The sequence below is a fragment of the Mus musculus genome, chromosome 9 (genome assembly GCF_000001635.26).
Source record: "Mus musculus strain C57BL/6J chromosome 9, GRCm38.p6 C57BL/6J".
Classification (NCBI taxonomy): Eukaryota; Metazoa; Chordata; class Mammalia; order Rodentia; family Muridae; genus Mus; species Mus musculus.
In genome coordinates, this window is record NC_000075.6 from 106,750,464 (window position 1) to 106,764,498 (window position 14,035).

The following is a 14,035-nucleotide window of genomic DNA, read 5'->3' on the forward strand; positions in this document are numbered from 1 at the left end:
ACAGACACTATTGCATACGCCAGCAAGGACCCTGATAGAGCTGTCTCTTGTGAGGCTATGCCAGTGCCTGGCAAACACAGAAGTGGATGCTCACAGTCAGCTATTGGATGAAACACGGGGCCCCCAATGGAGGAGCTAGAGAAACTACCCAAGGAGCTGAAGGGGTCTGCAACCCTATAGGTGGAACAACAATATGAACTAATCAGTACCCCCAGAGCTCCTGTCTCTAGCTGCATATGTAGCAGAAGATGGCCTAGGCCATCATTGGGAAGAGAGGCCCCTTGGTCTTGCAAACTTTATATGCCCCAGTACAGAACACTAGGGCCAAGAAGTGGGAGTGGGTGGGTAGGGGAGCGGGGGATGACGGGGGTGGGGGATGGATAGGGGACTTTTGGGATAGCATTTGAAATATAAATGAAGAAAATACCTAATAAAAAATTGGGGGGGGAAACACACACACAAGCCTTGATACAAAATTGGAAGAAATGTATTATTTTACCTTGTAGTGACAGGGTTTCACAATGCAGCCCCAGCTAGCTTTCAATACAGATCCTCCTGCCTCTGCCTCTAGAGTGTACAGATTAAAGGTGTACATCTCTATGTCTGGTGCAAAATAACTTGTTTTTTAACACAAGCAAACAAAATACACCTTAACCTTATACATGAGACTTGGGTATCTGTGGACTCTGTTATCTGCACAGCTATTGGCTGATGGGAGAATGCATGCCTGGAAGAATGCCAAGCCTGAGTTGCTCTTCCAGAAGTCCTGAGTTTAATTCCCAGCAACCACATGGTGGCTCACAACCATCTGTAATGAGATCTGATGCCCTCTTCTGGTGTGTCTAAAGACAGCTACAGTGTACTCATCTAAATAAAATAAATAAATCTTAAAAAAAAAAAATCCAGCCAGGCGTGGTAGCGCACGCCTTTGATCCCAGCGCTCAGGGGGCAGAGGCAGGCGGATTTTTGAGTCTGAGGCCAGCCTGGTCTACAGAGTGAGTTCCAGGAGAGCCAGTGCTATACAGAGAAACCCTGTCTCGAAAAAACAAACAAAAAAACCCAAGCAAACAAACAAACAAAAAAAACCTACACTGTTCTCAAACAAATCACAGTGATATTCTTAACTTCTAAATAAATAACTGTGTGGCCTTAAAGGCATTTTATGTTTAGTACATACTTTGATATCTTTGGGAAATTGCTTTCAAGATCTCCTGTAGATAACAGAGTCCACAGAAACTCAAGTTTCATGTATAAAATAATGTCATAATAAAGCCAGGTACAGAGGAACAGATTTATCCAGTTTCTTATAAAGTTGAAGTAGGAGAGCAGGGTAGTGGTGGCGCACGCCTTTAATCCCAGCACTTGGGTGGCAGAGTTAGGCGGATTTCTGAGTTTGAGGCCAGCCTGGTCTACAGAGTGAGTTCCAGGACAGCCAGGGCTACACAGAGACCTGTCTCGAAAAACCAAAAAAATCAAAAAACAAAAAAAAGTTGAAGTAGGAGGATGTCAATTGAGGCCAGACTGAAATTCATAGAGACCCTGCCTCAAAAGAAAGAGGGGGAGGAGTGAAGAAGGGAGACAGAAGGAAGGGACCTGGCAATGTTCCAAGAAGCTAGGAATGGATATATATATCCACGCGTGTGTGTTTGTGTGTGTGTGTGTGTGTGTGTGTGTGTGTGTGTGTGCGCATACTCATCATCAGCATCTAAAACCCCTCTGAACTTTACAGGGTTCTAAGGGTGTCTACAGATACTGATCTGAGAACCCAGATGAGAAACAGAAAGTGAAACAGATACCCAGGGAGTCAAAGGTTAAACGGAGAAGATGTGAGCCGTGTAATGAAGAGAAAATCTGACTTCTGAACCACATGGCAGGTGTGAGGTTAGAGAGAATGAGAACGGAAGAATGCAACAGAAGAAAGAAGATGGCTGCTCAGGACCAGAATCTGAAGGGTGAAACACATTTCCCTAGACTCCTTCAAAAAAGTGATGGTCTAGTGCACTGTTCGGTTCCACAAAGTAATAGAATGTTATCACCAAAAGCTTTTTCCTCAATGAGTGCTATAGGCCATAAAAGGCCAAAATTAACTGAGAAGGCCTAAGACTAACTAGATAACCTAACCATGGTCTAAAAAGATCAAAAGAGAAGGTTTGTGAAAAGCTGGAAAGATGCCGGTGGGCGTGGTGCTTGCTGCTCAAGTATGATGAGCTGAGTTTGGATCCCCAAACCCAGGAAAAAATGCAGGCATGGAAGTTCTCATGAGTAATCTCAGCACTGGGAAGGTAGAGACAGGAGGACCTCTAGGGCTCGTGGGCCAGCTAGGCTATCTCAATCAATGATAGATCTGTCTCAAAAAGAAGGTGAAGAGAACTGAAGAAGACAACCAATGTCAGCTTCTAGCCATCATGTGCACACCTGAACACACACAAACACATGTACACACAAATATCAAAAGAGCCTCACTGGTCTAGTGGCACAGTCCTAGAATCTCATGTGCTTAGGAGGCTAAGGGAGGAGAATTTCAAGGTCTGCCTGGGCTACAGACCAAGTTCAGTGCCAGCCTGGCAACATAGTAAGACCCTGTCTGGAAACAAAAATATAGTTCAGTGATCAAAGGCTTTGCTACCAGGCAGTGGCCTTGAGTTCGATTCCCAGTGCCACAAAAGAAAAGGAAATGAAGTTTCTATGCTATTTCAAAAATCAGATGTTAGCCTAGTGCACCTAAGGACTGCCAGTTTGAGGCCAGCCTGAGCTACAAAGTGAGGCCCTGTCCAAAAAAAAAAAAAAAGTCAAGGGACAAAGGAAACAAGAGGAATCTGGAGGGAGCCTATCAGCTATGGAGATGCAGCTACTTTCCAGTTGGAGCAATTTACAAGTGACTAGCACTACAGAGATTAACATTCTGGGACTGTCAATCTGTCTGAGAATCTCTATCCACATAATTCCCTCATTACAAACATGCAAGCAGAATTTTAATTGTGATTTCAGGAAACTCACGGGACACTACTATACCTGAGAGCTCATACTTCCAAGGCTGCAGACTTGGCACAGGGACTCTACCACATATTTCTCCATCTCTGGATTTGAGCCTACCTTTTTGTCAAAGATGAACTAAATGCTCATCTTCCTACCACTAAAACAAGGTTTCCTTGAAAGAACAACCATCTACCCCCTGAGAATGACCACAGAAGTTCTGTGGCCCTTTCCTCTGCTTGTTCTTCTCATTACAGACGATCTACAAAATCCAACTAGAGCCTTGGCATAATACATACACCTACAACCTCAGTACTTAGAAAAGTGAGGCATAAAGATTGCAGCAGTTCATGGTAAACCTGGTTGACAGTGAGTTCCAGGCCAGCCTCGGCTATACAGAGCAAGATCTTGTCTCAACACCCTTTAACCCCAGCCCTCCAAAAAAAAGAAAAACAGCTAGAAATACCATGTTCTCCCGGGAATCTCTGTTTTCAGTAGAGGTACTTACCATCCAGCAGGCCTTCCTCGTCATCCCTGTCATGCTCCTCCACTGCCACCTCCTCCTCCTCCTCCTCCTCCTCTTCCTCATCCTCCAGCTCCACGTCCGGGTCCAGGTCTGGATCGCTCCCTGAGGCGGATTCGTCTGACATGGCTCCCAGAAGTCCTCAGTGGGCATTACCGACTCATGTCCACAGTAGGGTCCTAAGAGGAGGTCAAGAGGCATCAGAATCACCACAGCTGCACTTAGGAACACAAGCCTTCCCAAGAAAATCATACTGAAGAGGAATCCCTGGAGCTTTTTAAAGCAAGGCAAACTAACCAAATCCAAATCTCAATCTTCTCTATGAGAATGCTACCTAAATACACACTTGGATGAGTCTGCCCAGCTCAAGCATCTCAGGGCTGCTTTGACAAGAAAGTAACAGCTACAGAATAAAAACTAGATGTCTTAGAACTCCCACTTGCTCGTGCCTTCCTGATGCTGCTCCTTTCAGGCTGCTGAGAACCATCTCCTACGTCCATGCCTGCCTGTCCACACAGAGACACAGGACATGCACACACACTTACTTATTTATAGTCCCAAGCACTATTCTAGGTACAGCAAGAGGAAAAAGAATATAGAGAGTGTGAAGCCTGGTGAGTGCCAGGAGGAGCTGCTACTTTACACTGGGTGTCAAGGAAATCCTCACTAAGCAGAGACTAAAGGACTCAATGAAGCCACACAGACATCCAAAAGTGTATACTTCAGGCAGAGTGAGCATCAAGGGAACTGGGAACACTTAGAATACAAGGAATGGGTCCTGTGTGGGATAGGGCAGATACAGCCACAGGACACCACACAGACAGTGAGAAGTTGACTGCTGGCCATACTGTCACTCTGCCCAAGCTTGTAGGAAGCCTCATGTGAAGGTCTCAGTGGCCATGTCTGCTTTTAGGCTGTTCTCTACATCTTGGCAAAGTTTCAACCACATCTTCCAAAAAGCATTGCTAAGTGCCCTCAGCTTCTGGAATCATATTTCTCTTCTGAATTACATTAGCCATACTAAACACTACAAATCTCCCTTGAAAGGTTAATACAGACCACCTCCTGACCAACAGTGAACCTCCAGGGCAGGTATGTAAATTGGAATTATCTTTATACTGTGGGCATCCATTTGTCCATTTTCCTTGACTATTTGCCAATCTGCTGTGTCACATACCCTATATACCCAAACACCCCACCCCCAATACAGAGGGCATCTCTTCCTCTTCTTCTTCTTCTTTTTTTTTTTTTTTTTTTTTAATGGAGACAAGGTCTCATGTAGTTCAGGGAGGTGGAGGTCTTCAACTGGCAATGTAGCCAAGGCCGTCCTTGAACTCCAGATCCTCATATCTTCACCTCCCAAGCCCAGGGTTTCTAGGTATGAATCATCACAACTGGCTTTAGGCAAACTTTCTAATTAGTACCTTTAGGTACCCAGATGGTTGTCATTCTAGGAAATAAGGTTTATAGCAATAGAGTAACAATCACAGTAACAAGTAACATACCCTCACTTAACATTAATTTAAACCAATATCAGCAAAAGGAGGAGGAGGACAAGATGAGGAGGATGAGGAGGACGAGGACGACGAGGAGGAGAAGGAGAAGAGGAAGAGGAGGAGGAGGAGGAGGAAGAGGAGGAGGAGGAAGAAAGGCTGGGTGTAATGTGGCCCACACCTCTAATCCCAGCACTCAAGGAAAGGTAGGTGGAACTCTGAGTTCCAAGATAACCAGAGCTACATAAGAGAGACTGTCTGAATAACAAACAAAAAGAAACAAAACACCACCTCAGCCCTCACACTCCTGACAGTAGCAAACAACAGTTCAATAGTCAAGTACTACATATGATAATAAGACAAGAGATGCCACCAGCCTGGTCTACCTAAGTTCCAGACCAGCAAAGAGTACATAGCAAGACCCTGTGTCATCACTGCCATTACCATCCTCACCAGCAGCAGCAGCAGCAGCAGCGCAACAGCAAAAAAGCAGGACACTAAATCAGAGCCAAGGTGGAGGACGCATGGGGAAAGATGGAGAGCAAGTGTTACAGTTCAGTACGGTAATTAAAGTTCACAGTTCAGCATCGATTTTTTTTCTAAAAGATGAAAAAAGGAACCTCAACAGCTCCCAGTACAAAGAAGGAACACTTTTTTAAAGAAGGGGAAAGGCTAACTCCCTGATTCTATCATTACACATTGCATGATTATATCAAATTATGTCCAATTATGTGTGGATCTTTTAAAAGTAAAAACTATACCCAGACCATTATGAATACAATAGAAAGTGAGTGAATTCTCAGAGAATATCAATTTTTCTTTTACCCATTCTTCCATACTAAATTTTTGTTAGAGGTGACACAATGAACACTATTCTCAGCTCTTTAGAATTGCACCAACTACTTCAGAGGTACTACTGCTGATTTTCAAAAGGTCACAATGGGAAACTGGGAGGGAGCTTAGTCAGAAAAGAATGCTTGTCTGTCTTGCTAGCACAGAACCTGAGTTTGATACCCAGAAATCTTGATTTTAAACAAACCAACAAATGTCGTCCAGCAAGGTGGTAGGTAGTATTTGTAATCTCAGTGCCAGAGAGGCAGACAGACCCTGGGACTCTGTAGGCAGCCCAGCTGGCTTGGTGAGTTTCATTCCAGTGAAACACTGTCTCAAAAAAAGTGGATAATTCTTGCGAAACAACACTCAAGGCTGTCCCATGCCTATGCTGTCCCATGCCTACGTCTAAGCACACGCACACACTCGAATGCAAGGCCTCGGTTAACAAAGCAGAGCACTGATGAAGAGCCCACATTAAAATCAAAGAACCAGCCGGGCGTGGTGGTGCATGCCTTTAATCCCAGCACTCGGGAGGCAGAGGCAGGCAGATTTCTGAATTCGAGGCCAGCCTGGTCTACAAAGTGAGTTCCAGGACAGCCAGGGCTGCACAGAGAAACCCTGTCTCGGAAAAACAAACAAAAAAACAAAACAAAACAAAAATCAAAGAACCAGACAAAGGTGTATACACACACCGTCGCTGAGATAGTCCATGGCAGCTCAAAGGTGTACAGTAATGGTAGCACATGCTCCTGTCTGAGTGAAAGAAATCTTTCTACTAGCCATGGTGGCCGGTGAAGAGTTCCAGCACGTAGAACAAGCAGATTTGCTAAATTTGAGAAAAGCTAGAATATAACAAAACCCTAAATTAGAAAGAGCATCCTTTTTATTGCATGACCTCATTATCTCTGGAGACTTTGAATAGTATTAAATTTTCTCAAATGACCTCAGAGAAATTCCACAGCACGTGCATCTGACTTCATTAAGAACATAAATACTAGGACCTGTGCGCGCCGCTGCACAGTGCATAGGGGACAGAGGATATCCAGACAGACAAGGTACCACCACTAAGATGAGCAGGTAAATGTGGAGAGATGGGAGAGAAGGAAGCAGGATGATGTATACATGGTGAAGAAAGGAGGAACTAAAGACTCAAGGGTGGTGAGTGAGAACAGTCTGATGTGAGTAGCCTGCACTGCTTTCTGAGGCCATGGTGAGGCTCTGGCCCGGGCTGCTGCAGAGGGCCATGTCTGGTGGGGGATCCGTGCCAATGTTCTTGACCCATGTTACCACCAAAGACCATGTCAATGTCACTAGTCTGAGCTTCTGCCTGGGACCATGTTAATGTCCAAGGGCCAAGAGTCAGTCCCATCCCTCAACAGCTGCAACAGTCCAGAGAATAGCCTCCCACCTCACCTATGCAGCAAGGTTGAGCTGGCCCAGTGACATGGCCAGAGACATGGTATTGGAGAGCTGGCCCAACCCCTTGCTGGTTGTAGCATTCGGGTGAGGTGGCCCCACTTCTCACTGGGGCAGTGCTGAAGACCTGGCCCAAGTGGCATGAGCACCAGAGCTGCCACCCATGCACAGGTGGGCTTGGAGTTGGCCCACTACCTCCCCCATCTGTGAACTGCTGGAGCTCATGAAGGGGCCAGTCTTGCAGAACCAAAGCTGCAGGATCTCGATGACACAGAACAACAGCAGGATATCTAAGAGGAGTCCAGGTGAGGATCCAGTATGGATAGTGTAGCTGAAGCCAGGATGCCTCAAAGCTGAGCAATGACTCATTTCAAGTAAAACTGTTCAATCAAAAGGGTATGTGACAAAGCATGATACACCACAGCTTCCACAGTGAGATGGGGTTTTTAAAAATTAGTTTGATTGTTTTTTTAAAAGATTTATTTATTTATTATGTGTAAGTACACTATAGCTGTCTTCAGATACCCCAGTAGAGGGCGTCAGATCCCATTACAGATGAGTGTGAGTCACCATGTGGTTGCTGGGATTTGAACTCGGGACCTTCAGAAGAGCAGTCAGTGCTCATAACTGCTGAGCTGTCTCTCCAGCCCTATTGTCCTTTGGAGGATGAAGGTTGTAAGGGCAGAGGGCAAATATAGAGAGATGGGGTACATGATGTGAAATTCACAAAGAATCAATAAAAAGATTATATATATAAAATCATACACATACAACTATATATGTACACATATAAAATATAAACTTAACCCTGGATTTAATAATTTACAAGGGAACATTCAGTCTATCGCATTGAGTAATACTCCACAAGAAAACCCACTAGTCAAAGAATTCACATAATTCAAAAACCGGGGTGGGGGGTGGGGGGGTGGGGTGTGTGTCTACGCATGTCATAGCAATCTGTCCAGCCTGCTAAAAGCCCACTATAGATCACTAGTCACACCTTTTCATAGAAGACAATGATGCTGTTCTGATCACTCCTGCTGTGTATTTCAAACTCCTGCTAAGCTTAAATAGTCTTTTGAGTGAACATCAGTTACTTGAAAACACACTGGGCTGGAGAGATGGCTCAGCAGTTAAGAGCACTAACTGCTCTTCTGAAGGTCCTGAGTTCAAATCCCAGCAACTGCACGGTGGCTCACAACCATCTGTAATGAGATCAGATACCCTCTTCTGGAGGGTATGAAAACAAATAGAGTGTACTTACATACATAATAAATAAATAAATCTTTTAAAAGGAAGGAAGGAAGGAAGGAAGGGAGGGAAGGAGGGAGGGAGGGAACAAAAATGGCAGCCACAAAGCTAAACTGACACTCTTGACATACTTCACTTGGAAACAGAGTAAGATTTCTCACAATTTGGATCTTAAAAGAAAATAAGAAAGATGGGTAAACAAATACATTCAAGACTCCCAGTATCAGGGCCATGATAGACAATTAATTCTCTAAAGGCAATGAAGAAGGGTGATATCCAGAAATTGTCACCAAACACAGCAGAAACACTAGAGATATATTTATAAAAGTCAGTGAGATTCTGAGCCACAGCTCTGAAGAAAACCAGCTGCATGACTTCTGGGAGGGCTGTTCTCATTCAGCTTCAACCAGCCTTCTTATTCCAGCCTAGAGAGGAACCTACATCAGTCCTCAAGGTAGCATCCTGATTCTAAAACAGCAGTTCTCAGAAGGTGATCCAGAGGCTTGGAATCAGCCACAAAGTCAAACTACGCACAGTTTACAAAGTCATTCAAAGTGCAAAACACACCAGTAATTTTTGCATAACTAAATAAAGAAAGGTACTTGACACACATCAAGTGTGTCTATACCACAGCTAACTTTTTTTTTTTGAGACAGGGTTTCTCTATGTAGCCCTGGCTGTCCTGGAACTCACTTTGTAGACCAGGCTGGCCTCGAACTCAGAAATCCGCCTGCCTCTGCCTCTCAAATGCTAGGATTAAAGGCGTGCGCCACCACTACCCAGCCCACAGCTAATTTTTAAGAAACCACTAATTAGGGCTAGAGAGATGGCTCAGCACTTAAGAGTATTACCTGCTCTTGTAGAGGTCCTGAGTTCAATTCTCAGCAACTACATTGTGGCTCACAACCATCTGTAATGGGATCCGAGGCCCTCTTCTGGTGTGTCTAAAGACTGTGACAGTGTGTACATACATATAATTCTTTAAAAATTACTGAAGAAGAAAAAAAGAAACCACTACTTAAGGGAGTGGAGACAGACCTTTTAATCCAGCACTTCAGAGGTAGAGACAGGAGGATCTCTGGGTTCAAGGCCAGCCCTGGTCTATGGAGTTCCAGGACAGGCAGGGCTATACAGAGAAACCCTGTTTCAAAAATAAATAAATAAATAAACAAACAAACAAAAAACACCACCAAAAAAACCAAAAAAACAAACAAACAAAAAACTCCACCACTACTTGTCAAAATACACACATTAAGACTCTTCCCTCACCGGGCATGGTGGTGCAACGCCTTTAATCCCAGCACTCAGGAGGCAGAGGCAGGCGGATTTCTGAGTTCAAGGCCAGCCTGGTCTACAGAGAAACCCTGTCCTGAAAAACAAAAACAAAAAACAACAACAAAAAAAGACTCTTTCCTCTCCACTTTTGTTTCTGTGAAGCCTGTGCCCTTCCATCACGCAACTGCCAACAACAAAGCATTTAGACACAAAAAACTAAGAATTCAGCTGTCTCTCTTTAGCTAGATACTTTCAAATGTGCAAAATAATTAAGGTCTTCTAGTTTTGGTTAGTTTGTTTGTTTTGGAAAAGTAATTTTTCACTTAGAATGTTATGAGTTGAAAGCATTTTTTTAATGAATTACAACATAAAACTCTGGGAAACCATTTCATGCCCCCACACAATCATGGCCATAGGGAAATAGACAGCAGCAGAGAGGGAGACATGACAACAGGAGAAGATATGATATAAACCTAGACTCTGAAAACTTCTCACATAGCCAGGTGTGGTGATGCACAAGGAGGCAAAGGCAGGCGGATATCTGAGTCTGAGGCCATCCTGGTCTACAGAGTGAGTTCCAGGACAGCCAGGGCTACACAGAGAAACCCTGTCTCAAAAAACCAAAACCAAACAAAATAAATGCTCACATTACATATACATTAAAACACTAGACCAGCCAAGCCCAGATCTCACATTCATAATCTCTGCTCTAGAATAATCTATAATCTCTGGCCTAGAATCTACAGTGAATATGTAGGAAGACTGTCTCAGAAAACTCTCTATGACCCCTATTACTCTAGTTCTAGGGGCCCTAATGCCCTCCATGGGCATCCTGCATGCACACTGATGTATATACATACATGCAGGCTAATCAATCACAAATAAGATAAAATCTTAAGGAAAAAAAAAAGAGACTGGCAGGAAATCTATATGAATCCTCTAATAATATAAATAAAAGTCAATGATTTCTAGATTGATACTAATCATATAAAGCATTACTTTAAAACGCTATGTATCTGTGAGAGTATCTGCACACCACTCGAGTGCTTGGTTACAGAAGAAGCCAGAAGAAGGTGTCAGATGCCCTGGAATGGGAATTCCAGGTGTTGTGAGCTGCAATATGAGCTATGGAAACTGAACACAGGTCTTCTACAAGAACAGCAAGTGCTCTTAACCACTGAGCCATCTTTCTAGCGGGGCCTCACAGTGTTTCTGACTACCCTAGAACTCACTTTGTGGATCAGGCTGGCCAAGAACTCAGAGATTAAAGCCATGTGCCACCATGCAACTCCCTTCCCCACCCAGCATAATTATTTTTAAACCACTAAACCTGTATTGTATACAAGTTATTTCTGTTAGTATTTTGTATTGTGAGACAGAGTTTCAAGTAACTGGGGCTGATCTCAGGTTTACTACATAGCTGAAGATGGCCTTGAACTCCTGATTCTCTTACCCCTACCTCCTAAGTGCTGGGAATAGAGGCATGTGTTGCCATGCCAGCTATATTGTTTATACACTACTAAATTGTTTCCTTAGTTGATATCTACCCCATATTTTTCTTTAAAAGTTGTCTTGTTTTTAAGAGATCATTCTGCAGCCTAGTACAGCCTAAAACTCACTTAACCTAACAGCAATCCTCCTGCTTCAGCTCCAGACACTCCAGTGCTATGACTAAAGGACTAAGTCCTGTTCATATGCAAGGTGCTATGACTAAAGGACTAAGTCCTGTTCATATGCAAGCCCTTTCTTCTCAAAGTAGCGGAACCTCTTCTTCTAATATGTCAAAACAAAGTCCAGATCAGAATGAATATTGAAAGACAAGGTTCCAGAGACTGACTGTAACATGGCACCATATATTCCAAAGACTCCTTCAAGAACTATTTCAGATTAGAGAAAATAAATGCAGTGCAGGGCCTTGGGTTAGACACTACACCTAGAAGAAAGTTGCTATAAACTATCAGTATGGAGGCTGCTGAGATGGCTCAGTGGGTAAAAGCACTTGTTGTACAGCCTTATACCTGAGTTTGATCTTTAGAACCCATATATAAAAAAGTTAGATGTGGTGCTGAACATCTGTAATACCAACACTCCTAGTCCTGAGATGGGAGGAAGAGACAGAAGAGTCACCTAGAAGCTTGGTGGCCAGCTAGGCCACAGTCACAGCACAGCAGAGATATTCCATATAGTGTGTCCTTTCCTCGACAGTACTTTTGTCTATAGATGAATTAAGGCAATTCTTGTCTAATGGGCATCTTACCACAACTGGAGCCTTCTCCACTGATGCTCAATTTCTTCTTTGAACCAAGAAGGGAGTGCTGCCAGAAGCAGATATGTCTCTAGTCAAATGATGTTTAATAATGAAATGGTCTTAAATATCCTATTTTGTGGACTTCTGAAGTTCCTTAAGACTATCTATCTATCTATGTAAAGTATATACGAGCCGGGCAGTGGTGGTACACGCCTTTAATCCCAGCACTTGGGAGGCAGAGGCAGGCGTTTTTTCTGAGTTCGAGGCCAGCCTGGTCTACAAAGTGAGTTCCAGGACAGCCAGGGCGATATAGAGAAACACTTTCTCGAAAAACAAAACAAAACAAACCCTGCCTCGAAAAACAAAACAAAATAAAACAAAAAGTATATATGAACTGTTATATCTTAACTATTCTTAATCATTTCCATTTGAGTTGACTGATAGCTCTGTCAAGACAGGGTAAGCAGTCCTTCACAATTCTGCTTTACAAAAGTCTGTCAGATGATCCTGGGCCAGAAGGCTGAAGACTGATACTCCAGCATTTTGAGGAATTAGAAACTGTCCAGGTAGTCAGTCATCTCTACAAATTGGTTAAGTTTTGGAAGCTATGTTTTGTCCTTCTATATTTACAGGTAATATCTGAGTTGTGCTCAGACTTCTGATGGGGTTGAGAACTGGTTGTAGTCTCATAGTCAACTCAAGCTGTTTAGCATTGAGAGAGATGATATAGATTTGAGAGGATGGTTTTCTGATGGTAATATGAACTAAAACCAGGGCATAAATCAGGTATGGAATTGTAAGCTCTTTAAGTTAGGACACATGGTAGAGTGCTTTATCTAAATTGACAAATATGATGGACTGGGTGTTAAGTGTATCTTTTATTTTATAATTTTCATGATTTTAATGGTTGTGCTCAATTTATATCTGAAAGAAAAGAGCCTTTTAATTGGACAAAAAAGGGGAAATGTTGTGGGTTGCCCTGGTGCTGTTTGTATTCTGATATTAATTCTGCTTCCTCAGGAGGAGCTGCCCTGAAAAGGACCAAATACTCAGGTGATTTAAGGGAACCTTCTCCCCATTTTAACTGGTCAAATAAAGGCTAGAGCCCGTGATTGAGCAGTGGAAGGGAAAGGTGGGGCTGGAGGTTTTAGAGAGTGGGGGAAGAGAGGGAGAGAGAGGAAGAAGAAGAGAGGAAGGAGACAGAGAAAGAGGAAGAAGGTGGAAGGAAGATGGAGCAGAACCACATGGCCCAGAGAAGCCGCAAGTAGCAAAGGATCTCAAAGCTGGGGAATGGAGTAGTGCAGTGGTCGATCTGCCCAAATCTAGGATTGCAGCTTATAAATATTATAACTGAGTTGTGTGTTTTTGCACGGGCTTATTGGGGTTGGAAATTTACTGCAACATGGATCTCTGAGTTTGAGGCTCACCCAGTCTACAGAGCAAGTTTCAGTACAGACAGGGCTAAAAGAAAGGCCCTGTCTCAAAAACAAACAAACAAACAAACAAACAAACAAACAAACAACCTTAAGAAACAAATAACAGGAGAATTTAGTAGTAAAAAGAAATAGTCCTTTTTCTGGAGGTAGTTTCTCATTATGTAGCCCAGGCTGATCTCAAACTGACAATTCTCCTGCCTCGGTGCCACAAGTGCTAAAATTACTGAGCATCCCACCACAGGCAATTGAAAGAATCCTGACCATCATGACTCGAACCTCGAATCTCAGCACTCAGGAGGCTGCTATTCCAATGTTAGTCTAAGCTATCCAGGAAGTTTCAGGCTCAAAAATAAAATCAATAAAATTAGAAAATAATGGCAGCAAAGAAGAAATATTTTTCTGTTCCTAGTTTTCCAAAGGTTTAAACACTTTAGCCAGTATAAACATACCTTATTTCAAAGTACAGATTTGAAGTATTAGTTGTCTTCCCTGTTGAGTATAACAACTACAAACACTTCCTTTCCTTTCAGACTTTCATGCCCTGGGGCTTAAGAAGGTTAACCAAGTCTCCTGGTGTCCCCACACA

The 14,035-nt window shown here is 43.2% G+C and overlaps 1 protein-coding gene across 1 annotated transcript in view; it reads right to left on the minus strand.

The window, feature by feature from the left end:
• Rad54l2 (RAD54 like 2 (S. cerevisiae)) overlaps positions 1 to 14,035 on the minus strand; it is a 101,134-nt gene that overhangs the window by 62,384 nt on the left and 24,715 nt on the right. The window contains exon 2 of the mRNA NM_030730.2: positions 3,482 to 3,675. Within this exon, the coding sequence (NP_109655.2) occupies positions 3,482 to 3,623 (142 nt within the window). The 5' untranslated portion in view covers positions 3,624 to 3,675. The remainder of the gene's footprint in view (positions 1 to 3,481; positions 3,676 to 14,035) is intronic.